Source organism: Tympanuchus pallidicinctus, unplaced genomic scaffold (genome assembly GCF_026119805.1).
Source record: "Tympanuchus pallidicinctus isolate F22 unplaced genomic scaffold, pur_lepc_1.0 scaffold48, whole genome shotgun sequence".
NCBI lineage: Eukaryota > Metazoa > Chordata > Aves > Galliformes > Phasianidae > Tympanuchus > Tympanuchus pallidicinctus.
In genome coordinates, this window is record NW_026294767.1 from 580,636 (window position 1) to 607,940 (window position 27,305).

The following is a 27,305-nucleotide window of genomic DNA, read 5'->3' on the forward strand; positions in this document are numbered from 1 at the left end:
AAAACAACTTAAGATGCAACATCAGTTTAATGAAAAAGTTATAAAGTACTCTACAATAAAAAGCAAAATATAAGTTTACATGAAGGAAGGAAACCATTTAAGCCATTCTAAATGAAGAACAGAAAGCAAGATTGATTTCCTACACATTAATTAAGAACCCTAAACTGATAATTTATAAGCAGAGCAAAAAATAAAACCAATCAGAAACCAAAATTTAAATGCATGAAAAAATGAACCACAAGAAAATTTTTGAAAATGAAATATCCATCATTATTCCAATCAGAACAGGATGGTAATTTATCTTCCATCTCTGCTTTGCAGGAGGGCATAAAGATGCTCAGCCCATCTGGAAACTTCGGCCAGCAGCACCGTCCTCAGTCCGGTGCCTGACTTTGGGCTTCCTCAGGGATAAGCTCATGGGAAATGAGTGTTGCCTTTAATAGGGCAGGCATCTCCTGCCAGAGAAGCGGCTGCCCAGGCCAGAGATGCCAAAGCCACCGGAGGAGATGGGCACGCCCTCCTCACTCAGGATGCTGCCAACAGCAGCAGATGCTGAAGATCCCACAGCGGTGTTCTGGGGGAAGGAGCTGAGGATGGGTCCGGGCAGGGTGACCACAACGGGAGAGGGCTGGATCACCACCCGCGAGTCCTGGCACTGGCGCACACAGGGCTCGTTGCAGCTGTTGGCCAGCGGGGTCGGGCCACAGGGACGGCACAGATCGTAGCAGGACATGGCTGTGGGATGGAGGTGGACCTGGAGAGGGGACAGCAAAACAGTGTGAGGAACAGCCTGATGGTCTGCTCACAAGGGAGGAGGCACAGACTGGGTGGCAGGGACATGTAGAGCTGGGAGAAATAGACTCTTAGCAGCCCAGATCCCCAGGAAACCCATCAGAGTCAGCCTGAAGCCTTATCCCACCTCCTCGGACATTGGCAAGCAGAACAGAGTTGCTGAGAGCCCCGTCAAAGAGTAACGCTCACACCAAAGCTTGCATAGAGGAAAAGGCACATTGGAAAACAGAAGAGCAAGAGGAGAAGCAGAGAATGAGGAGGGTGAGAAGAAAGCCACTGCAGCTCACCTTGTTCACCAGGGAGGAGAAGGCAAGAGAAGTGGATGAGGGAGCCTGGTGCTGGACTGGCTTTTATACCAATCTGGACCGCCCCAGGCCCAGAGGCAACCATGCATATGCAGCTGTAGTAGGGCAAGCTCATTTGGATGCAAAACAACACAATTATAGAAATTCATGCCTTATTCCTCCTCCCTACAAAGCTACTTCTCCGTTTTCATTTCCCAGTTAATGCAAGTCCATTTTGCCACACAAGCTCCTTTCAAGTGATAGAATTAGAGGCCTAAGCATTTCTGAGGAAGGAACTCAAAAGCACAGGGAGAAGATGAAGGCAAGGGGAGGGAGATGGCCAACGCTGTCAGCGGGTGACAGCCTCTCATTTCCCTGCAATTTGCTTTGATGCTTAGCCCCAGTGAGTGGGGCCTCATTTCCTTGCAAGCACAGCATTAAAGGTCAAACTTCCAACAAGGCTCATATGCAAAGACCAACACGGCCTTTGCTTCACCCATCTACGTGCTCAGGCTGCCTCAGCTGGAAGCAGTCCAAGGATGGATGCTCTGCTTTCTGGTTCTGGCCATTCTACAACATCATGCACTGCTCTCAGGAGAACTAAGCCTCACTTATTCCTCTCCCCTCTGTCAGCAGCTGAGAGAGGACTTGACACCAGGAAAGAGGTGTTTCACAAAAAAGGACATTGCACTCTCACAACTAAACATAAGTTGACCACTCCCCGTAAACTTCCATGCCTGCCACAATCAAACACAAAAATTGCCTGGTTCCTCACCACACCCATGTCCATGTTTTGCATCCTACTTTGCACATACATCCTGACACAACAGTGCACACCAACAAACAGACAACAACATTTCCAGGCTGTAAACACACTTGCCCAGAAACAATGGAGGTCTGGGGGTGCCAGCATGGGCAACCGGGGCAGCAGCAGGAGTCAGGGTTGTTCCAAACACATGTGACAAAGGTGGACATGAAGCTCTATGCAGTGTTGGCCTGAGGTGACAAGTGTCCTAAGGGAGTGTCTGCCCAACAGGCGACACCCAACATACTCACCTCAGGCTCCAGCCAGGCCACATCCCAGTGCACTGACAAAATGCCTCCGTAATTACGCTGGGACTCCACCAGCCACTGGTAAATCTCTCATCATGGAGACACAACCAAATGTCTCACTTAGGAAGATGAAGAGAATGGAAACCAGGAGACACAGCACCAGTGGAACTCATTACACAATGGCTGAGCAAGGCAGATGCAGAAATGCCCAACAGGTCCACCAAAGACCAGCTCAACAGTCAGGTTTGCAGTGCTACGGCAGCAGTGAGGCCAGGCCAGGGAGCCTGGGCATAGCTCAGGTTCCGATTTTCTGACTATGGGCCAACATGGGCCAACACTCCTGAGCAGTGCCAGAATAATACAGATACACCCAAGAGGGAGCTGGGAATGCATCGGGCAACTGTGCATCCAGTCCAAGGGGATCATTGCGAAGCATAAACCTCCCTATCCAAGAACAACAGAACCAGATTGATATCCCTGAGCTGGAGACAAGGCTGAGGGCTGATGGCAGAGATGAAATACAGGTCCTGGATCAATGGGTCTGAGTTGGAAACTCAAGGTGAGCATGAGGGCTCATGGGCCTTTGTCATCTCTCAGAACACTGATGTGCCTGTAGAAGACATCTCCCATGCATCTGGGACACAGGATGCCACCTTCATCTGCCACAGAAAAGGAAGGGAGGATTTCCTTTGTCCTCAAAGGAAGCTTTTGTTAATTTCTATTTCTATATAATTTTATTAATTCATATTTTTGAAAAATATGTCCTTGTTTCTGTCCGATCTTCCTGAAGTCTTTCTGGTGCCCTACAGCACATTGCCACCCATGACCATGAGGTGCACATGTTGCCTGCCATTCCAGATACCGTATTTTATGTACATTTTCCTCCTACTCTCTACTCACAGTGGCTTCACAATTGGTGAAAGGCATCGCAGGGCTTTCCACAGCCCATGGCACAGCTGGAGAGCTGCCATTCACTCTGCCTCCAACAGCACACGGAGGCACAACTGTCTCATGTAAGGTGGGCTAGAGCATATATGAAATAGAGCTCTGTACCTTATTTTCCCCTGAACTCCCTGTGGCAAGAGCAATCATCACATCTGCTGAAGTGAGACAAAGTAGCAAAGGCCACTCCACAGTCAAACCACCCCTATCCCTCTGTGATGCTGGTGGCGTAGCACATGTGCAGCAACAGGCCAGATGGCACAATGCCTGCAACCAGGAGAATTTGTCCTCCTTGTGTTCACACTGGTGAGCCAATGACTTGTGAAATACTTTTAATTCAGAGACGTTGATCAAGAGTCCTACTAAAACAGATTAAGTTCTGTGAGTAAAACTAAGATTCACAAACCAAGAGATCCCACTTCTCTTTTTTAAATGTCATTACGCATCTTAACAAGGAAGGAACAGAAAGAGATGGATATTACAATGCAACATAACATTTATTGAGTTTGAAGATAGAAACAGAGCATTGCATGGTAGAAGGAGTGTGTTTTAGGTTGCTATGAGGGCTGCACGAACTCTGACTGACCTTCAACACAATGGGATGCATGTCTTCCTCCCTCACATGGTGAGAGGGAGAAGAAGCAGGGCCATCTCAACTTGCCTCAGGATGAGCCCACGGCACAGGACAGCAGGAGACAACAGGGATGTGTGATAGTGACAAGCCAGTGGGAGAAGAAGACAGCTAGTGTCTGTGTTTCCAGACATTACAGGCTGGCAATCTCACATTCCTCTCTGCTTTGCAGAAGGTCACAGAGATGCTCAACCCATCTGGAAATTCTGGCCAGCAGCTTCATCTTCAGTCTGGCGCCTGACTTTGGGCTTCCTGGGCAATGGGCTCAAGCGATGCCCTCTTCATTCTTAGACCAGGCACCTCCTGCCAGAGAAGCGGCTGCCCAGGCCAGAGATGCCAAAGCCACCGGAGGAGATGGGCACGCCCTCCTCACTCAGGATGCTGCCAACAGCAGCGGAGGTGCTGGAGCCCACAGCGGTGTTCTGGGGGAAGGAGCTGAGGATGGGTCCGGGCAGGGTGACCACAACGGGAGAGGGCTGGATCACCACCCGCGAGTCCTGGCACTGGCGCACACAGGGCTCGTTGCAGCTGTTGGCCAGCGGGGTCGGGCCACAGGGACGGCACAGATCGTAGCAGGACATGGCTGTGGGATGGAGGTGGACCTGGAGAGGGGACAGTAAAACACACACAGCATGAGCAGCAGACTGATGGTCTTCTCACCTAGAGAAGAGGCACAGGCTGGTAAGCAGGGATAGGCATTGTATGGCCTGAGAGAGGCTTGGCAGACCCGATCCTCAAGAGCCTACACAGTGTCAGCCCCAGGTCTTATCCCACCTCCCCCTCACATTGGCATGCAGAAGAAAGAAGGTGGGAGCACTATCAAGGAGCAAGACTCATATCAAGGTCCACATATAGAGAAAGACTTGGTGGATGCCAGAAGAGAAAGAGAAAGTGAAAAGACCACCATGGCTGCTCACCTTGTTCACCAAAGAGGAGAAGACAAGAGAAGTGGATGAGGAAGCCTGGTGCTGGACTGGCTTTTATACTGTTCTAATCTGCCCCAGGCTTAGAGCAGCACCCTTTGCAAAAGTGTTGTGTTTACCAAAAGCTAATCTTGCATGCAAATCATCACAATTATTAAAACCAGTGTCTTGCTTATTTTCCTTGTGATGCTTCCTTTTATTTCCCTGATCTGCACATACTATTCAACTGTGCAGACTGCTTTCAAGTGCAAGCATTAGAGGCCAAATTTCCAGAGGTAAGAACACATCATCACAAGAATGATGCATCCAGTGATGAAGAGTGTCTCAGCACTCCAGGGGATGTCTACCATTTATACTCTCTGGGGCACTGCACTAACATTTGTCCTGATGATTGGGGTTCTTCTTCTCCTAAACCTGAAGCTTCAGGCTGGACATCCATAGGTAAGGAGAGGCCACATCAATCAACCTCCATAACAGTATGCTTACGCACATTCTTTTAAAAATCACCTTTCCAGTCAGGGCACTTGTGCTCTTGGATTTGGGAATATCTCTCAAAGTAATTATTGCTCTTGGCAGCAATGGGCCTGGCTCTGCTTTTGCAATCTTATTTCTTCATACCTCCATGCCTTAAGTAGCATTCTTCTAAGAATTGCAAATGTAGGCTATTGCCCTCCAATGACACCTTGCTGGACACCTCTGGTAAGCTAGGAGGAATCCCAACGACAAAAGCACACATGGGCAATTGATACCTGTCCCTCCATCTGCCCATGTCTTTGACACAAGTCGTGCTTTGGCCATTGAGACTGCCAGCCCAATGGGAACAACCAAACACTTGGTAGCATTTTCACTGATTAGACACGCCACCCTGTTCAGGAGCACTGAAAGTGCTCACAATGGCAGGTGGATGATCAACAGCACCAGAGGTTCCCCTGGTACCACTGGTGGCAGGAACAGAGTGGCAGGAGCAAAGCAGAGGCTGAGGAGGACGGGAGTGTGGGAAGGAGGACTGAGAGCAAAGTTGGTGGTGTACCACTCCCTCAGCCTCCCCAGCTTGAGGAGTGTATGGGGGACACAACTGAGCCTGGTTTGGGACCTCCCCAAGCTCAGTCTGCTCAGCAGCTGAATGGGAATTTTGGATGAGTCCTGCGGGGCTGCTCCAGACCCACTTGCCCTCAAGACGCAATGATGAGCTTTTAAGGACTTCACGATAACTTATGCATCAGACCACAGGATTGTTCCACCATCCTGGAAAGACCATCCTGCTCCCTTCCTGCACTCTGCAGTGGTTTCAGGAGATGTCACAGATGCTGCCTAGTTCCTCACTGCCAGAAGATAGCCTCTGCATTTCCAGCTTGCACTCATTACCATTATACACACCTAAGCTCCACACATACATGTGGTATCAAATCAAAGTAGGGCTTGTGTTTCAGCAGTGTTGGCCTCATTTTGACTTCTTTGGGACTCTCTCCAGTTTGAGGATTTGGAGAAGAGATGTACTGAAGAATGCTTTTGAAGCAGTCAGCATTGTAATACCTTCTGGCAATCCAGTGTCTTTCTTTATCATAGAATATTAGAATATCCTGAGTTGGAAAGGGTCCATAAAGATTGTTAAGTCCAACTCCTGTGTCCAGCTATCCAAATTATTCCATCGCATCAAATGAAAAACAATTTCTAACATCACCCATTGAACTCATTCCCATAAGAAGGGGGTCCTGGACCCTCATGTGTGAATATACTGGTCAATAACAGTCCTCTGTGGCTCTCTCAAATACCATCTCCCTTGAGAGTGCTCAAATCCCATGAGGAAGATGAAGGTAAATGCCAGGATGTTATACAACACTCAAACTCCAAGACAAAGCATTTTCCCCTGAATTGCTTTCCTATGAATACCAACTGGAAAGAAACCAGAGGAGACTGAGATTACAATGCAGCATAAATTTTATTGAGTTTAAAGACAGAAACAAAGCATAGTTTAAAGCTGCAATAAAGGCAGTTGATTAACAGATTGGCAATTTGCTGGCAAACTTCATAAAAACGAGATATACTCTCCTCACAAGGAGAGAGGGGAAAGATCAGGGCCATTGCAACTTGCTTCAGGGCACACCCATGGCACAGGACAGCAGGAGACAACAGGGATGTGTCATGATGAGAAAAAAGTGGGAGAAGAAGACTTCTGCTGGCCATGCTTCCAGACAGTATAAGCTGGCAACCTGGCATCCCTCTCTGCTTTGCATAAGGTCACAAAGATGCTCAGCCCATCTGGAAATTCTGGCCAGCAGCTCTGTTCTCAGTCCTGCGTCTGGCTGCGTTCCTCCTGAGCAATGCTTTCATGGGAATTCCACCTCATCCTTAGCAGGGCAGGTACCTCCTGCTAGAGAAGCGGCTGCCCAGGCCAGAGATGCCAAAGCCACCGGAGGAGATGGGAACTCCCTCCTGGCTCAGGATGCTGCCAACAGCAGCGGAGGTGCTGGAGCCCACAGCGGTGTTCTGGGGGAAGGAGCTGAGGATGGGTCCGGGCAGGGTGACCACAACGGGAGAGGGCTGGATCACCACCCGCGAGTCCTGGCACTGGCGCACACAGGGCTCGTTGCAGCTGTTGGCCAGCGGGGTCGGGCCACAGGGACGGCACAGATCGTAGCAGGACATGGCTGTGGGATGGAGGTGGACCTGGAGAGGGGACAGTAAAACACACACAGCATGAGCAGCAGACTGATGGTCTGCTCAGCTAGAGAAGAGGCACAGGCTGGTAACAGGGAGAGGCACAGCAGGGACATAGAAAGTCTTAGCAGCCAAGAGCCCCAGCAGAGTCAGCCCAGGACCTTCTCCCACCACCCCCCACATTGGCAAGCAGAGCAGAGCTGGTGGGAGTACCATTAAGGAGCAAGGCTCACACCAAAGTCTGCACAGACTCAGGCTCAGTGGTGGCAAAAAGAGGGAGAGGAGAAGTAGGGAAAGAGAAGAGGAAAGCAAAGGCTACTACAGCTCACCTTGTTCACCAAGGAGGAGAAGGCGAGAGAAGTAGATGAGGGAGCCTAGTGTTGGACTGGCTTTTATACTGGTCAGGACTACCCACAGAGGCATCCTTTATACGTACACTGTATGTATCAGCAAGCTCATCTTGTATGCAAAACACCACAATTAAAGAAAATAGTGTCTTTTTTTTCTGTTCCCTGCAACGCTCCCTTTTCATTTCCCTGTTTGTGACATGTCCCTTACACCACTAATTCTCCTTTCAAGTGGCAGAATTAGAGGCCAAAATATTTTTTGGAGACATGACACGTCAGCACAAGCAGGTGATGCAAGCCAGTGATGAGCAGTGGGTAACCTCAGGTGAGAAGAGCAGCCTCCTACCCTTTGGGCCTTCCTTCAACTCTCATCCTGGAGCAGGTTTCCTCCTAACCTTGAATCTTCACTTCCAAATGGGAGGTCCAGCATCATCAAGTGCTCTCCCTGATACTATGTTAAAACTTATATTTTAGAATGACTTAGTTTGGAAAGCACCTTTAAATATCATCTAGTCCAAACACCTGACATGACTTGAGACATATTCCTGTAGATCTGGTTATTCATAATCCAGCTAACTTACTTTGAATGTTTCCTATGCTGGGGCATCCACAACTTCTCTGCACAGTCTGTTCTAGTGTCTAATAAACCCACCTCACTCTACTCTCTTTCACATTAAAACTATTTTCCCTTGTCTTGTCACTGCTGTACCTGGTATATATTCTCTCTGTCCTTCTTATAAGCCACCTTTCTATTGAAAGGCTGCATGGAGCCTTTTCTTCAGGCACAACAACACCAACTCAATCAGCCCTTCTTCACAGGAGTACTACTCCAGACCTCTGATCATCTTTGTGGCCTTCTCTGGACCTGTTCTAGCAAATCCATATCGTCCTTGTACTGGGGACCCAGAGGTGAATGCAGTACACCAGGGAGGGCCTTATGAAAGCAGAGTAGATGAGGAGAATTACCTCCCTTGGCCTTCTTGCCACACTTCTTTTCATGCACCCCAGAATATGATTGGTTTCTGAGTAACAAGCACACAGTATCAGGTATGGTTATCCATCAACAATTATGCCCAGCCCCTCCTCTGGAAGGCTGACCTCAGCTGTCTAAATTCATTTCCCCACCTATACTGAAGCTGGGGTTTTCTCCAGCACAGAGGCAGGACCTTGCACTTGTCTATGTTCGACTTCATGAGGTTCACATAGCCCCAGTCTTCACATCTGTCTGAGTCTCTCCTAATGAAATCCTATCTACTAGAGTATCAAATACATCAGTCAGATTAGTGAATTCCATAAACTTAGTGTCACCCGTGAACACCAACCCACTCAGGCTTTCTTAAGCATTGCCTTTCCAGGCAGGGCACCTCTGCTCTTGGGTTTTAGACAGTCTCTGTCAGGTTAACTATTCCCCTAGGGAGGACTCAGATCTCAGTTCACACTGTTGTCCCAGCTGCCACCAGTTCTTTTGACTCCTTTGGGACCCTCTCCAATTCAGATTTAGCAGGTGTGCTTGAAGAATGGGCGAGAAGAAGAAAACATTTAGAATTCTAACATTCAAAAACAACTTCAACCAGCTGAGCTCTGGCAGGTCCAGAAATGCCTTCAAGCAATCCAATGTCTTGTCTTATTATCTGAAAGTTGAAAAATATTCAACTTTGCTCATTCCTGATATGTCACTTCAGGATGCTCATAAACACTAGTATAATACTATGCCAACACTATATACCCATCCAGCTACACGTCTCTCTTGTAATTATAAGAGTTTTTTGAGGAAATTCAGCACCTTAGCAGAGCAAGAAGACTCACACTAGGAGGATACTACACAAACCTCCATTCCAGTAAAAAACTTCTCACCCTGAACATATTAACTGAGTATTCAAACATGGAATGAATGTGAGGGAATAAACACGAGCAGACTGAGATTACAGTGCAGCATAAATTTTTATTGTGCTCAAAGAAGGAATGAGAACAGTGAAAAGTTTAAGGCTGCTACAAATACAGCTGACAAACACATTGGCCACAAGGAGGGAAACTACAGGAAGGTGGGATGCATGTCTTCCCCATCACAAGGCAAATGAAAGAGCAAACAGGGCCATCTCAACATCCTTCAGAATGAACTCATGGCACAGGAACAAAGGAGACAACAAGGACACCTGAACATGAAAAGAAAGCAGGAAAAAAAGAAATCATCTGCTGGCTATGTCCACAGGCAGCACAGGCTGACACCTTGACTTCCCTTTGCAGCAAAGCAGGAGGCTGCACAGCACAACCTGGCCAGCAGTTCTGTCCTCAGTCTGGCACCAAGTTTTGGGTTTCCTGAAGGATGTGATCATGCGATGACCTCTTAATCCTTAGAGCAGGCACCTCCTGCCAGAGAAGCGGCTGCCCAGGCCAGAGATGCCAAAGCCACCGGAGGAGATGGGCACGCCCTCCTCACTCAGGATGCTGCCAACAGCAGCGGAGGTGCTGGAGCCCACAGCGGTGTTCTGGGGGAAGGAGCTGAGGATGGGTCCGGGCAGGGTGACCACAACGGGAGAGGGCTGGATCACCACCCGCGAGTCCTGGCACTGGCGCACACAGGGCTCGTTGCAGCTGTTGGCCAGCGGGGTCGGGCCACAGGGACGGCACAGATCGTAGCAGGACATGGCTGTGGGATGGAGGTGGACCTGGAGAAGGGACAGCAAAAGAAGTCAGTGCAAGCAGCAGCCTGGTGGCCTGCACTCAAAGGAAGCAGGGAGTGTTAATGCGAGGTGAGAGAGTATCTTAGCAGCCCAGATCCCCAATAACTCCATCACAGTCAGCCCCAGTCCTTATCCCACTGGCATGCAGAACAGAGTTGGTGGGAGCCCCATCAAGGAGTAAGGCTCACACCAAGGCTTGCATAGAGGGAAAGGCAAATTGGAAAACAGATGTGAATGAGGAGTGGCAGAGAAGGAGGAGGGTGAGAAGAAAGCCACTGCAGCTCACCTTGTTCACCAGGGAGGAGAAGGCAAGAGAAGTGGATGAGGGAGCCTGGTGCTGGACTGGCTTTTATACCAATCTGGACCGCCCCAGGCCCAGAGGCAACCCATGTGTAAGTAGCTGTAGTGGGGCAAGCCCATTTGGATGCAAAACAATACAATTATAGAAATTGATGGATTAATTCTCTTCCCTACAAAGCTACTTCTCCATTCTCATTTCCCAGTTCATGACAAGTCCATTTTGCCACACAAGCTCCTTTCAAGCAACAGAATTAGAGGCCTAAGCATTTCTGAGGAAGGAACTCAAAAGCACAGGGAGAAGATGAAGGTGTGGGGATGGAGATGGACAACGGCGTCAGCGGGAGACAGCTTCTCATTCCCGTGCAGATGGCTTTGATGCTTTGCCCCAGTGTGTGGGGCCTCATTTCCTTGCAAGCACAGCAGTAAAGGTCAAGCTTCTTGCAGGGCTCATATGCAAAGACCAACACAGCCTTTGCTTCACCCATCTACGTGCTCAGGCTGCCTCAGCTGGAAGCAGTCCAAGGATGCATGCTCTGCTTTCTGGTTCTAGCTATTCTACGACATCATGCACTGCTCGCAGGACACCTAAGTCTCACTACTATTCCTTTCCCTTCTGTTTCCAGCTGGGGGATATCCACCAACACCAGAAAAGGCTTGTTTCACTGAAAAGGACATTGCTCGCTCATAATCAGACATTAGCTGATCATCATCACAAATTGTGATGTCCTCCGCAGTCAAACAAAAAGACTGGGCAAAAATTGCCTGGTTCCCCACCACCCCCATGTCCATGTTTTGTATCCTACTTTGCCCTTACATCCTGACACAACAGCACATACCAACAAACACACTACATTTCCAGGTTACACTGGAAGCACACTTGCCCAGCAGCATGTGTAATATGGGAGTGCCATCACGGGCAGCTGGGACAGCAGCAGGAGTCAGGGCTGTTCCAAACACATATGCCAAAGGAGGACATCAAACTCTATGCAGCGCTGGCCAGAGGCAGCAGGCACCCAAGGGGAATTGACAGCCCAACGGGTGACACCCAACATACACACCTCAGGCTCCAGCCAGGCCAGACCACATCCCAGTGCCCCAGTGACAAAATGCCTCCGCAATTATGCTGGGACTCCACCAGCCACTGGTAAATCTCTCATCATGGAGACACAACCAAATGTCTCACTTAGGAAGATGAAGAGAATGGAAACCAGGAGACACAGCACCAGTAGAACTCATTACACAATGGCTGAGCAAGGCAGATGCAGAAATGCCCAACAGGTCCACCAAAGACCAGCTCAACAATCAGGTTTGCAGTGCTATGGCAGCAGTGAGGCCAGGCCAGGGAGCCAGGGCACAGCTCAGGTTGCGATGCTGTGACAGTAACATGGGCCAACACTCCTGAGATGTGCCAGAATAATACAGATACACCCAAGAGGGAGCTGGGAATGCACCAGGCAACACTGCATCTAGTGCAAGGGGACAATTATCAAGCATAAACTGACCTGTCCGAGAACAGCAGAACCAGACTGATGTCCCTGAGCTGGAGACAAGGCTGAGGGCTGATGGCAGAGGTGTGATAGAGGCCCTGGGTGAATTGGCCTGAGTATGTGGGTATGGTGGGAGACCGCATGTGTGAGTGTGAGCAGCACCCATAGGCCTCTGGCAGACCTAGAGCACTGATGTGCCTGAAGAGAACATCTCCCATGACCCTGGAAATGGGACACCATCTTCATCTGCCACAGAAAAGGAAGGGAGGACTTCCTCTAGGTACAAATGTCATCACTTGTGGTAGTATAGGGCACAGTGCAACAAGCCAGCCATACACACGACACGTTACTTCTCTCTCTGATCCTCGTGATCTTCCAGATTGCTGCAAAAGACCCAAAATGTACAGTGCTCATAGCCACAATAATTTATATATTTATTTGTTTCTTCCTCATGATGCTATTGTCACACACTGACTCGCTAAACGTCCATGCTTGCAGCATGATGGATCAGCACACGTACAAGCAGTGTCTCTGCACTGGTCTTGTATTCCTCAATATTTCAGAAATAGAACAGTAGGCATAGAGGGAAGGTGTGGGAGCACAAATCCTGCAGCAGTGGGAGTGTCAGTGTGCTGGAAATAGCTGCCCAGACAGCTGCTGCTCTGCCCTTTGCTGAACATAGTCCAGACCCACCTGGATGCTTTCTGTGCTGACAGTTCCAGGGAACCTGCTTTAGCAGGGGTGTTGCAAGGACTAGAAGGCCCCCGGAGGTCCCTTAACGACCCCATTTTTTTCGTTTCTGTGATTCCACAAAATGATCTTTACACTCCAAGATATCCCATTTCCCACCAGTGATTGGGCATCCCAGCAAGGAAGGAACACCAAAAGACTGAGATTACAATGCAGCATAAAATTTATTGAGACAACAGAAGAAATCAAAGCAGTGCATGAGAGAAGTGATCTTGCCCATGCTTCTATGAAGGAAGCGAGGACTCAGACACCTCACCATCACGGTGGGATTCAGGAGGTTCTCCCTTAGAATACGAAAGAGAGAAGAAGCAGGGTCATCTCCACTTGCTTCAGGGCAAATCCAAGGCACAGGACAGCAGGAGACAATATGGACTCATGATGATGAGTAGAAAGTGGGAGAAGAAGAGGACATCAGGAGGCAGCATTTCCAGACTGTCAAGGTGGCATGCAGGATACACGCTCTGCTTTCCCGTAGAGTGCAAGGGTGCTCAGTCCATGTGGAAACACTGACTAGCAGCTCTGTCCTCTGTCCTGAGCCTGGCTTTGGGCTTCCTGGGCAAGGGGCTCAAGCGATGCCCTCTTCATTCTTAGACCAGGCACCTCCTGCCAGAGAAGCGGCTGCCCAGGCCAGAGATGCCAAAGCCACCGGAGGAGATGGGCACGCCCTCCTCACTCAGGATGCTGCCAACAGCAGCGGAGGTGCTGGAGCCCACAGCGGTGTTCTGGGGGAAGGAGCTGAGGATGGGTCCGGGCAGGGTGACCACAACGGGAGAGGGCTGGATCACCACCCGCGAGTCCTGGCACTGGCGCACACAGGGCTCGTTGCAGCTGTTGGCCAGCGGGGTCGGGCCACAGGGACGGCACAGATCGTAGCAGGACATGGCTGTGGGATGGAGGTGGACCTGGAGAGGGGACAGCAAAAGAAGTCAGTGCAAGCAGCAGCCTGGTGGCCTGCTCTCAAAAGAAGCAGGGACTGGTAATGGGAGGTGAGAGAGTATCTTAGCAGCCCCGATTCCCAAGAACCCCATCAGAGTCTGCACAAATCCTTCCTCCACGAGCCGGAATTCCTCCACCAGAACAGAGTTGGTGGGAGCCCCATCAAGGAGTAACGCTCACACCAAAGCTTGCATAGAGGAAAAGGCACATTGGAAAACAGAAGAGCAAGAGGCAAAGCAGAGAATGAGGAGGGTGAGAAGAAAGCCACTGCAGCTCACCTTGTTCACCAGGGAGGAGAAGGCAAGAGAAGTGGATGAGGGAGCCTGGTGCTGGACTGGCTTTTATACCAATCTGGACCGCCCCAGGCCCAGAGGCAACCCATGTGTAAGTAGCTGTAGTGGGGCAAGCCCATTTGGGTGCAAAACAATACAATTATCAAAATTGATGGATTAATTCTCTTCCCTACAAAGCTACTTCTCCGTTCTCATTTCCCAGTTCATGACAAGTCCATTTTGCCACACAAGCTCCTTTCAAGCAACAGAATTAGAGGGCTAAACATTTCTGAGGAAGGAACTCAAAAGCACAGGGAGAAGATGAAGGTGTGGGGATGGAAATGGACAACATTGTCAGCGGGAGACAGCTTCTCATTCCCGTGCAGATGGCTTTGATGCTTTGCCCCAGTGTGTGGGGCCTCATTTCCTTGCAAGCACAGCAGTAAAGGTCAAGCTTCTTGCAGGGCTCATATGCAAAGACCAACACGGCCTTTGCTTCACCCATCTACGTGCTCAGGCTGCCTCAGCTGGAAGCAGTCCAAGGATGCATGCTCTGCTTTCTGGTTCTAGCTATTCTACGACATCATGCACTGCTCGCAGGACACCTAAGTCTCACTACTATTCCTTTCCCTTCTGTTTCCAGCTGGGGGATATCCACCAACACCAGAAAAGGCTTGTTTCACTGAAAAGGACATTGCTCGCTCATAATCAGACATTAGCTGATCATCATCACAAATTGTGATGTCCTCTGCAGTCAAACAAAAAGACTGGGCAAAAATTGCCTGGTTCCCCACCACCCCCATGTCCATGTTTTGTATCCTACTTTGCCCTTACATCCTGACACAACAGCACATACCAACAAACACACTACATTTCCAGGTTACACTGGAAGCACACTTGCCCAGCAGCATGTGTAATATGGGAGTGCCATCACGGGCAGCTGGGACAGCAGCAGGAGTCAGGGCTGTTCCAAACACATATGCCAAAGGAGGACATCAAACTCTATGCAGCGCTGGCCAGAGGCAGCAGGCACCCAAGGGGAATTGACAGCCCAACGGGTGACACCCAACATACTCACCTCAGGCTCTGGCCAGACCACATCCCAGTGCTGACAAAATGCCTCCGCAATTATGCTGGGACTCCACCAGCCACTGGTAAATCTCTCATCATGGAGACACAACCAAATGTCTCACTTAGGAAGATGAAGAGAATGGAAACCAGGAGACACACCACCAGTAGAACTCATTACACAATGGCTGAGCAAGGCAGATGCAGAAATGCCCAACAGGTCCACCAAAGACCAGCTCAACAATCAGGTTTGCAGTGCTACGGCAGCATTGAGGCCACGCCAGGGAGTCTGGGCACAGCTCAGGTTGCGATGCTGTGACAGTAACATGGGCCAACACTCCTGAGATGTGCCAGAATAATACAGATACACTCTAAGGGCTCGCCGGGCAACGTACATCTAGTGCAAGGGGTCAATTATCAAGCATAAATGACCTGTCCGAGAACAGCAGAACCAGACTGATGTCCCTGAGCTGGAGACAAGGCTGAGGGCTGATGGCAGAGGTGTGATAGAGGCCCTGGGTGAATTGGCCTGAGTATGTGGGTATGGTGGGAGACCGCATGTGTGAGTGTGAGCAGCACCCATAGGCCTCTGGCAGACCTAGAGCACTGATGTGCCTGAAGAGAACATCTCCCATGACCCTGGAAATGGGACACCATCTTCATCTGCCACAGAAAAGGAAGGGAGGACTTCCTCTAGGTACAAATGTCATCACTTGTGGTAGTGTGGGGCACAATGCAACAAGCCAGCCATACACACGACATGTTACTTCTCTCTCTGATCCTCGTGATCTTCCAGATTGCTGCAAAAGACCCAAAATGTACAGTGCTCACAGCCACAACAACTTATATATTTATTTGTTTCTTCCTCATGATGCTATTGTCACACACTGACTCGCTAAACGTCCATGCTTGCAGCATGATGGATCAGCACACATACAAGCAGTGTCTCTGCACTGGTCTTGTATTCCTCAATATTTCAGAAATAGAACAGTAGGCATAGAGGGAAGGTGTGGGAGCAGAACTCCTGCAGCAGTGGGATTGTCAGTGTGCTGGAAATAGCTGCCCAGACAGCTGCTGCTCTGCCCTTTGCTGAACATAGTCCAGACCCACCTGGATGCTTTCTGTGCTGACAGTTCCAGGGAACCTGCTTTAGCAGGGGTGTTGCAAGGACTAGAAGGCCCCCTGAGGTCTCTTACATCCCCATTTTTTTCGTTTCTGTGATTCCACAAAATGATCTTTACACTCCAAGATATCCCATTTCCCACCAGTGATTGGGCATCCCAGCAAGGAAGGAACACCAAAAGACTGAGATTACAATGCAGCATAAAATTTATTGAGACAACAGAAGAAATCAAAGCAGTGCATGAGAGAAGTGATCTTGCCCATGCTTCTATGAAGGAAGCGAGGACTCAGACACCTCATCACCACGGTGGGATTCAGGAGGTTCTCCCTTAGAATACGAAAGAGAGAAGAAGCAGGGTCATCTCCACTTGCTTCAGGGCAAACCCAAGGCACAGGACAGCAGGAGACAATATGGACTCATGATGATGAGTGGAAAGTGGGAGAAGAAGAGGACATCAGGAGGCAGCATTTCCAGACTGTCAAGGTGGCATGCAGGATACACGCTCTGCTTTCCCGTAGAGTGCAAGGGTGCTCAGTCCATGTGGAAACACTGACTAGCAGCTCTGTCCTCTGTCCTGTGCCTGGCTTTGGGCTTCCTGGGCAATGGGCTCAAGCGATGCCCTCTTCATTCTTAGACCAGGCACCTCCTGCCAGAGAAGCGGCTGCCCAGGCCAGAGATGCCAAAGCCACCGGAGGAGATGGGCACGCCCTCCTCACTCAGGATGCTGCCAACAGCAGCGGAGGTGCTGGAGCCCACAGCGGTGTTCTGGGGGAAGGAGCTGAGGATGGGTCCGGGCAGGGTGACCACAACGGGAGAGGGCTGGATCACCACCCGGGAGTCCTGGCACTGGCGCACACAGGGCTCGTTGCAGCTGTTGGCCAGCGGGGTCGGGCCACAGGGACGGCACAGATCGTAGCAGGACATGGCTGTGGGATGGAGGTGGACCTGGAGAGGGGACAGCAAAAGAAGTCAGTGCAAGCAGCAGCCTGGTGGCCTGCTCTCAAAGGAAGCAGGGAGTGTTAATGCGAGGTGAGAGAGTATCTTAGCAGCCCAGATCCCCAATAACTCCATCACAGTCAGCCCCAGTCCTTATCCCACTGGCATGCAGAACAGAGTTGGTGGGAGCCCCATCAAGGAGTAAGGCTCACACCAAGGCTTGCATAGAGGGAAAGACACATTGGAAAACAGATGTGAATGAGGAGAGGCAGAGAAGGAGGAGGGTGAGAAGAAAGCCACTGCAGCTCACCTTGTTCACCAGGGAGGAGAAGGCAAGAGAAGTGGATGAGGGAGCCTGGTGCTGGACTGGCTTTTATACCAATCTGGACCGCCCCAGGCCCAGAGGCAACCCATGTGTAAGTAGCTGTAGTGGGGCAAGCCCATTTGGATGCAAAACAATACAATTATCAAAATTGATGGATTAATTCTCTTCCCTACAAAGCTACTTCTCCGTTCTCATTTCCCAGTTCATGACAAGTCCATTTTGCCACACAAGCTCCTTTCAAGCAACAGAATTAGAGGCCTAAACATTTCTGAGGAAGGAACTCAAAAGCACAGGGAGAAGATGAAGGTGTGGGGATGGAAATGGACAACGGCGTCAGCGGGAGACAGCTTCTCATTCCCGTGCAGCTGGCTTTGATGCTTTGCCCCAGTGTGTGGGGCCTCATTTCCTTGCAAGCACAGCAGTAAAGGTCAAGCTTCTTGCAGGGCTCATATGCAAAGACCAACACGGCCTTTGCTTCACCCATCTACGTGCTCAGGCTGCCTCAGCTGGAAGCAGTCCAAGGATGCATGCTCTGCTTTCTGGTTCTAGCTATTCTACGACATCATGCACTGCTCACAGGACACCTAAGTCTCACTACTATTCCTTTCCCTTCTGTTTCCAGCTGGGGGATATCCACCAACACCAGAAAAGGCTTGTTTCACTGAAAAGGACATTGCTCGCTCATAATCAGACATCAGCTGATCATCATCACAAATTGTGATGTCCTCCGCAGTCAAACAAAAAGACTGGGCAAAAATTGCCTGGTTCCCCACCACCCCCATGTCCATGTTTTGTATCCTACTTTGCACATACATCCTGACACAACAGCACATACCAACAAACACACAACATTTCCAGGTTACACTAGAAGCACACTTGCCCAGCAGCATGTGTAATATGGGAGTGCCATCACAGGCAGCTGGGACAGCAGCAGGAGTCAGGGCTGTTCCAAACACATATGCCAAAGGAGGACATCAAACTCTATGCAGCGCTGGCCAGAGGCAGCAGGCACCCAGGGGGAATTGACAGCCCAACGGGTGACACCCAACATACTCACCTCAGGCTCCGGCCAGGCCACATCCCAGTGCACTGACAAAATGCCTCCGCAATTATGCTGGGACTCCACCAGCCACTGGTAAATCTCTCATCATGGAGACACAACCAAATGTCTCACTTAGGAAGATGAAGAGAATGGAAACCAGGAGACACACCACCAGTGGAACTCATTACACAATGCCAGAGCAAGGTAGATACAGAAATGCCCAATAGGTCCACCAAAGACCAGCTCAACAGTCAGGTTTGCAGTGCTATGGCAGCAGTGAGGCCACGCCAGGGAGCCAGGGCACAGCTCAGGTTGCGATGCTGTGACAGTAACATGGGCCAACACTCCTGAGCAGTGCCAGAATAATACAGATACACCCAAGAGGGAGCTGGGAATGCACCAGGCAACTGTACATCTAGTGCAAGGGGACAATTATCAAGCATAAACTGACCTGTCCGAGAACAGCAGAACCAGACTGATGTCCCTGAGCTGGAGACAAGGCTGAGGGCTGATGGCAGAGGTGTGATACAGGCCCTGGGTGAATTGGCCTGAGTATGTGGGTATGGTGGGAGACCGCATGTGTGAGTGTGAGCAGCACCCATAGGCCTCTGGAAGACCTAGAGCACTGATGTGCCTGAAGAGAACATCTCCCATGACCCTGGAAATGGGACACCATCTTCATCTGCCACAGAAAAGGAAGGGAGGACTTCCTCTAGGTACAAATGTCATCACTTGTGGTAGTGTGGGGCACAGTGCAACAAGCCAGCCATACACACGACACGTTACTTCTCTCTCTGATCCTTGTGATCTTCCAGATTGCTGCAAAAGACCCAAAATGTACAGTGCTCACAGCCACAATAATTTATATATTTATTTGTTTCTTTCTCATGATGCTATTGTCATATACTGACCAGCTAAACGTTCATGCTTGCAGCATGATGGATCTGCACACATACAAGCAGTGTCTCTGCACTGGTCTTGTATTCCTCAATATTTCAGAAATAGAACAGTAGGCATAGAGGGAAGGTGTGGGAGCAGAACTCCTGCAGCAGTGGGAGTGTCAGTGTGCTGGAAATAGCTGCCCAGACAGCTGCTGCTCTGCCCTTTGCTGAACATAGTCCAGACCCACCTGGATGCTTTCTGTGCTGACAGTTCCAGGGAACCTGCTTTAGCAGGGGTGTTGCAAGGACTAGAAGGCCCCCGGAGGTCCCTTACGACCCCAATTTTTTCGTTTCTGTGATTCCACAAAATGATCTTTACACTCCAAGATATCCCATTTCCCACCAGTGATTGGGCATCCCAGCAAGGAAGGAACACCAAAAGACTGAGATTACAATGCAGCATAAAATTTATTGAGACAACAGAAGAAATCAAAGCAGTGCATGAGAGAAGTGATCTTGCCCATGCTTCTATGAAGGAAGCGAGGACTCAGACACCTCATCACCACGGTGGGATTCAGGAGGTTCTCCCTTAGAATATGAAAGAGAGAAGAAGCAGGGTCATCTCCACTTGCTTCAGGGCAAATCCAAGGCACAGGACAGCAGGAGACAATATGGACTCATGATGATGAGTAGAAAGTGGGAGAAGAAGAGGACATCAGGAGGCAGCATTTCCAGACTGTCAAGGTGGCATGCAGGATACACGCTCTGCTTTCCCGTAGAGTGCAAGGGTGCTCAGTCCATGTGGAAACACTGACTAGCAGCTCTGTCCTCTGTCCTGTGCCTGGCTTTGGGCTTCCTGGGCAATGGGCTCAAGCGATGCCCTCTTCATTCTTAGACCAGGCACCTCCTGCCAGAGAAGCGGCTGCCCAGGCCAGAGATGCCAAAGCCACCGGAGGAGATGGGCACGCCCTCCTCACTCAGGATGCTGCCAACAGCAGCGGAGGTGCTGGAGCCCACAGCGGTGTTCTGGGGGAAGGAGCTGAGGATGGGTCCGGGCAGGGTGACCACAACGGGAGAGGGCTGGATCACCACCCGCGAGTCCTGGCACTGGCGCACACAGGGCTCGTTGCAGCTGTTGGCCAGCGGGGTCGGGCCACAGGGACGGCACAGATCGTAGCAGGACATGGCTGTGGGATGGAGGTGGACCTGGAGAGGGGACAGAAAAACATAGGCAGCATCAGCAGCAGCCTGGTGGCATGTTTGCCATGAGATGAGGAACAGGCTGGGAAGCAGGCACAAGTAGTGCAGAGACATAGACAGGCTTGGCAGCCCACATCCCCAGGAGCCCCAGCACAGTCAGCCCAAGGCCTTTTCCCACCTCCCCTGGCACTGGAAAGCACAACCAGGTCGGTGAGAGCACTGTCAAAGAGCAAAGCCCATACCTAAGATTGCAAGGGTGCACCAAGTAAGCAGAGGCTAAGAGTAAGAGGTGAAGCAGAGAAAGGAGAGACTGGGGAGAAGGCCACTGCAGCTCACCTTGTTCACCAAGGAGGAGAAGGCAAGAGAAGTGGATGAAGCAGCCTGGTGCTGGACTGGCTTTTATACTGGCCTTGTCCGCCCCAGGCACAAAGCATGCTTTGGATGCAAATGTCTACAAATAGCTCATCTTGCATGCAAAACACTGACCATGACAGAAAATAGTGTCTTTTTCAACTTGTACTGATGCTACCATTTTGTTTCCCATTTCTAGTCGCACCCATCCTATCATTCACATTCCTTTCAAGTGACTGTATTGCTGTTCAAAATCTTGCCAGAGAAATGGACACGTAGGCACAACCTGGTGAGACAGCCTGTGATGATGAGTTTCTCACCACTCCAGGGGATGTCAGCCTGTGACTCTGGGGCCTTGCTTTAACACAGTCCTGATGACTGGGATTCTTCTCCTTGCAGTCAAACTGTAGGCTGCACTTCAGTGTCTCAAGGCCCGCATCATCACTCTAACTCTATGCTTGTGCACCTTCTTTGAAGGATCACCTTTCCAGTCAGGGCACTTGTGCTCTTGGATTTGGGAATATCTCTCAAAGTAATTATTGCTCTTGGCAGCAATGGGCCTGGCTCTGCTTTTGCAATCTAACTTCTCTCCTTCATACCTCCGTGCCTTAAGTAGCATTCTCCGAAGAATAGCAAATGTATTGCTATTGCCCTCCAATGACACCTTGCTGGACACCTCTGGTAAGCGAGGAGGAATTCCAAGGACAAAAGCACACATGGGCAATTGATATCTGTCCCTCCACCTGCCCATGTCTTTGACACAAGTCGTGCTTTGGCCATCCAGACTGCCAGCCCAATGGGAACAACCAAATACTTGGTGGCATTTTCACTGATTAGACGCGCCACCCTGTTCAGGAGCACTGAAAGTGCTCACAATGGCAGGTGGATGATCAACAGCACCAGAGGTTCCCCTGGTACCACTGGTGGCAGGAACAGAGTGGCAGGAGCAAAGCAGAGGCTGAGGAGGATGGGAGTGTGGGAAGGAGGACTGAGAGCAAAGTTGGTGGTGTACCACTCCCTCAGTCTCCCCAGCTTGAAGCCTGTGTGGAGGACACAACTGAGCCTGGTTTGGGACCTCCCCAAGCTCAATCTGCTCAGCAGCTGAATGGGAATTTTGAACGAGTTCTGCGGGGCTGCCCCAGACCCACTTGCCCTCAGGATGCAATGATGAGCTTGTAAGGACTTCACGATAACTATGCATTAGACCACAGAATTGCTCCACCATCCTGGAAAGACCATCCTGCTCCCTTCCTGCACTCTGCAGCGGTTTCAGGAGATGTCACAGATGTTGCCCAGTTCCTCACATGCCAGAAGATAGCCTCTGCATTTCCAGCTTGCACTCATCACCATTATACACACCCATGCTCAATACATGCATTCAGTTACAAATCAAAGGAGGGCTTGGGTTTCAGCAGTGTTGGCCTCACTTTGACATCTCTGGGATTCTTTCCACTTTCAGAGTTTGGAGATGTGCTTGGAGGAGGGACAGGCAGAAGAAGCAGAAGAATACTCTGAGTGGTAACATCCAGTCAGAGCTTTGCATCTTTGAGCACCAGCTCACAAAAAATACAATCCGACAGTTAAAATGTTTGCTTCATCAAATGAAATTAACAATCAAAACCTGAGCTCCTTATGTATATCTATCAATTTGAGAGAGCAAATGGGTACTCTGGCATACCTTCTCTAACTATATACTCATTCACCTGAACTCCAATAAGTATAATCTGCCTTGAGGGTAACCTACCTCACTGTGTGGAAAGGAGGTCTAATTAAGACAATCAGTACCCACTCTTTTCCAACCCAACACATCACGTCCACCCCTAGACAGAGGATCCAGTCATGCCAACGTGGAAGGAACACAAGGAGACTGAGATTACAATGCAGCATAAACTTTATTGAGTCTAAAGATAGAAACGAAGCAATGCATGATGGAATGGATCTGGTCCAGGCTGCTATGGGGGCAGCTGGCTCTCAGACACACTTCAATCTGAATGGGATGCTGGCCTTCCTCATTCATATGTCTAGAGGGAGAAGAAGCAGGGCCATCTCCACTTGCCTCAGAATGAACCCAAGGCACAGGAGAGCAGGACACAAGATGAACGTGTGATGTTGGAAAGAAAGCAGAAGAAGAAGACGTCTGCTGGTTGTATTCCCTAGCAGTAATAGCTGACAAGGTTGCTCAGTCCATGTGGAAACACTGACTAGCAGCTCTGTCCTCTGTCCTGTGCCTGGCTTTGGGCTTCCTGGGCAATGGGCTCAAGCGATGCCCTCTTCATTCTTAGACCAGGCACCTCCTGCCAGAGAAGCGGCTGCCCAGGCCAGAGATGCCAAAGCCACCGGAGGAGATGGGCACGCCCTCCTCACTCAGGATGCTGCCAACAGCAGCGGAGGTGCTGGAGCCCACAGCGGTGTTCTGGGGGAAGGAGCTGAGGATGGGTCCGGGCAGGGTGACCACAACGGGAGAGGGCTGGATCACCACCCGCGAGTCCTGGCACTGGCGCACACAGGGCTCGTTGCAGCTGTTGGCCAGCGGGGTCGGGCCACAGGGACGGCACAGATCGTAGCAGGACATGGCTGTGGGATGGAGGTGGACCTGGAGAGGGGACAGCAAAAGAAGTCAGTGCAAGCAGCAGCCTGGTGGCCTGCTCTCAAAGGGAGCAGGGACTGGTAATGCGAGGTGAGAGAGTATCTTAGCAGCCCCGATCCCCAAGAACCCCATCACAGTCAGCCCAAGGCTTGATCCCACTGGCATACAGAAGAACAGGATTGGTGGGAGCCCCATCAAGGATTAAGGCTCACACCAAGGCTTGCATAGAGAGAAAGGCACATTGGAAAACAGATGTGAAAGAGAGCAGAGAAGGAGGTGGATGAGGAGAAGGCCACTGCAGCTCACCTTGTTCACCGAGGAGGAGAAGGCAAGAGAAGTGGATGAGGGAGCCTGGTGCTGGACTGGCTTTTATACCAATCTGGACCGCCCCAGGCCCAGAGGCAACCCATGTGTAAGTAGCTGTAGTGGGGCAAGCCCATTTGTAAGCAAAACAACACAATTATAGAAATTGATGCCTTACTCCTCCTCCCTACAAAGCTACTTCTCCGTTCTCATTTCCCAGTTCATGACAAGTCCATTTTGCCGCACAAGCTTCTTTCAAGTGACAGAATTAGAGGCCCAAGCATTTCAGAGGAAGGACCTCAAAAGCACAGGGAGAAGATGAAGGTGTGGGGATGGAGATGGCCAAAGTCCTCTCAGCTGGTGGCAGCTTCTCATTTCTCTGCAAATTGCTTTAAAATTTTGATTTAACGTGTAGAGCCTCATTTCCTTGCAAGCACAGCATGAAAGGTCAAGCTTCTTGCAGGGCTCATATGCAAAGACCAACACGGCCTTTGCTTCACCCATCTACGTGCTCAGGCTGCCTCAGCTGGAAGCAGTCCAAGGATGCATGCTCTGCTTTCTGGTTCTAGCTGATCTACAACATCATGCACTGCTCTCAGGAGACCTGAGAGTTAGGGGAGTGCAGTTAGGTTGCACCTGGACTAATTGATCTTGAAGGTCTTTTCCAACCAGAGCACTTCCATGAATCGATGACTGTAAGCTTCACTGTTTTTCCTCTCTCCTCGGTCAGCAGCTAAGAGAGGCTCCCTGATATCACACTAGGAATGTTTCATTGTCAAGGACACTGCACTCTCTCAAACATATATTGGTCAACCACTCCTTGTAAACTGTGATGTCTGCCACAATCAAACAACAAGACTGGGCAAAAAATGAGAGTCTCACCACCACCCCGATGTTCGCGTGTTGAATTCTACTTTGCCCTTACATCCTGACAAAACAGTGTGCACCAACAAACAGACAACAACATTTCCAGAATGAAAGCATACTTCTCCAGAAACAATGGAAGTTCTGGGAGTGCCAGCAAGGGCAGCTGGGACAGCAGCAGCAGCCAGGACCTCCATGAGGACGTGCACCAAGCTCTATGCAGTGTTGGCCTGAGGCAGTAGGCGCCCAGGGGGAATGACTGCCCAACAGGGGACGCCCAATATACTCACCTCAGGCTCCTGCCAGGCCACATCCCAGTGCACTGACAAAATGCCTCCGCAATTATGCTGGGACTCCACCAGCCACTGGTAAATCTCTCATCAAGGAGACACAACCAAATGTCTCACTTAGGAAGATGAAGAGAATGGAAACCAGGAGACACACCACCAGTAGAACTCATTACACAATGCCTGAGCAAGGCAGATGCAGAAATGCCCAACAGGTCCACCAAAGACCAGCTCAACAATCAGGTTTGCAGTGCCATGGCAGCAGTGAGGCCAGGCCAGGGAGCCAGGGCACAGCTCAGGTTGCGATGCTGTGACAGTAACATGGGCCAACACTCCTGAGATGTGCCAGAATAATACAGATACACTCTAAGGGCTCACCTGGCAACTGTACATCTAGTGCAAGGGGACAACTATCAAGCATAAATGACCTGTTCGAGAACAGCAGAACCAGACTGATGTCCTTGACCTGGAGACAAGGCTGAGGGCTGATGGCAGAGGTCTGATAGAGGCCCTGGGTGAATTGGCCTGAGTATGTGGGTATGGTGGGAGACCGCATGTTTGAGTGTGAGCAGCACCCATAGGCCTCTGGCAGACCTAGAGCACTGATGTACCTGAAGAGAACATCTCCCATGACCCTGGAAATGGGACACCATCTTCATCTGCCACAGAAAAGGAAGGGAGGACTTCCTCTAGGTACAAATGTCATCACTTGTGGTAGTGTAGGGCACAGTGCAACAAGCCAGCCATACACAAGACACGATCTGATCCTCGTGATCTTCCAGATTGCTGCAAAAGACCCAAAATGTACAGTGCTCACAGCCACAACAACTTATATATTTATTTGTTTCTTGCTCATGATGCTATTGTCACACACTGACTTGCAAAACGTCCATGCTTGCAGCATGATGGATCTGCACACATACAAGCAGTGTCTCTGCACTGGTCTTGTATTCCTCAATATTTCAGAAATAGAACAGTAGGCATAGAGGAAAGGTGTGGGAGCACAAATCCTGCAGTAGTGGGAGTGTCAGTGTGCTGGAAATAGCTGCCCAGACAGCTGCTGCTCTGCCCTTTGCTGAACATAGTCCAGACCCACCTGGATGCTTTCTGTGCTGACAGTTCCAGGGAACCTGCTTTAGCAGGGGTGTTGCAAGGACTAGAAGGGCCCCGGAGGTCCCTTACGACCCCAATTTTTTCGTTTCTGTGATTCCACAAAATGATCTTTACACTCCAAGATATCCCATTTCCCACCAGTGATTGGGCATCCCAGCAAGGAAGGAACACCAAAAGACTGAGATTACAATGCAGCATAAAATTTATTGAGACAACAGAAGAAATCAAAGCAGTGCATGAGAGAAGTGATCTTGCCCATGCTTCTATGAAGGAAGCGAGGACTCAGACACCTCATCACCACGGTGGGATTCAGGAGGTTCTCCCTTAGAATACGAAAGAGAGAAGAAGCAGGGTCATCTCCACTTGCTTCAGGGCAAACCCAAGGCACAGGACAGCAGGAGACAATATGGACTCATGATGATGAGTAGAAAGTGGGAGAAGAAGAGGACATCAGGAGGCAGCATTTCCAGACTGTCAAGGTGGCATGCAGGATACACGCTCTGCTTTCCCGTAGAGTGCAAGGGTGCTCAGTCCATGTGGAAACACTGACTAGCAGCTCTGTCCTCTGTCCTGTGCCTGGCTTTGGACTTCCTGGGCAATGGGCTCAAGCGATGCCCTCTTCATTCTTAGACCAGGCACCTCCTGCCAGAGAAGCGGCTGCCCAGGCCAGAGATGCCAAAGCCACCGGAGGAGATGGGCACGCCCTCCTCACTCAGGATGCTGCCAACAGCAGCGGAGGTGCTGGAGCCCACAGCGGTGTTCTGGGGGAAGGAGCTGAGGATGGGTCCGGGCAGGGTGACCACAACGGGAGAGGGCTGGATCACCACCCGGGAGTCCTGGCACTGGCGCACACAGGGCTCGTTGCAGCTGTTGGCCAGCGGGGTCGGGCCACAGGGACGGCACAGATCGTAGCAGGACATGGCTGTGGGATGGAGGTGGACCTGGAGAGGGGACAGCAAAAGAAGTCACTGCAAGCAGCAGCCTGGTGGCCTGCTCTCAAAGGGAGCAGGGACTGGTAATGCGAGGTGAGAGAGTATCTTAGCAGCCCCAATCCCCAAGAACCCCATCACAGTCAGCCCAAGGCTTGATCCCACTGGCATACAGAAGAACAGGATTGGTGGGAGCCCCATCAAGGAGTAAGGCACACTCCAAGGCTTGCGTAGAGAGAA

General features: G+C 50.4%; 2 protein-coding genes across 3 annotated transcripts in view; both read right to left on the bottom strand.

The window, feature by feature from the left end:
• Nucleotides 1-436: 436 nt before the first annotated feature.
• Nucleotides 437-27,305, bottom strand: part of LOC128090633 (feather keratin 4) — a 73,109-nt gene continuing 46,240 nt past the window's right edge. Inside the window, exon 2 of one of the 2 annotated variants that reach the window (XM_052703060.1) lies at nucleotides 437-754. In XM_052703060.1, the coding sequence (XP_052559020.1) occupies nucleotides 437-754 (318 nt within the window). Of the gene's footprint in view, nucleotides 755-9,961; nucleotides 10,297-27,305 lie in introns of those variants that run through there. The other variant, XM_052703062.1, reaches the window with a different exon arrangement.
• The window catches only part of LOC128090634 (feather keratin 2), a 45,465-nt gene continuing 25,103 nt past the window's right edge, over nucleotides 6,944-27,305 (bottom strand). Inside the window, exon 2 of the mRNA XM_052703064.1 lies at nucleotides 6,944-7,292. Within this exon, the coding sequence (XP_052559024.1) occupies nucleotides 6,975-7,271 (297 nt within the window). The 5' untranslated portion in view covers nucleotides 7,272-7,292 and the 3' untranslated portion in view covers nucleotides 6,944-6,974. The remainder of the gene's footprint in view (nucleotides 7,293-27,305) is intronic.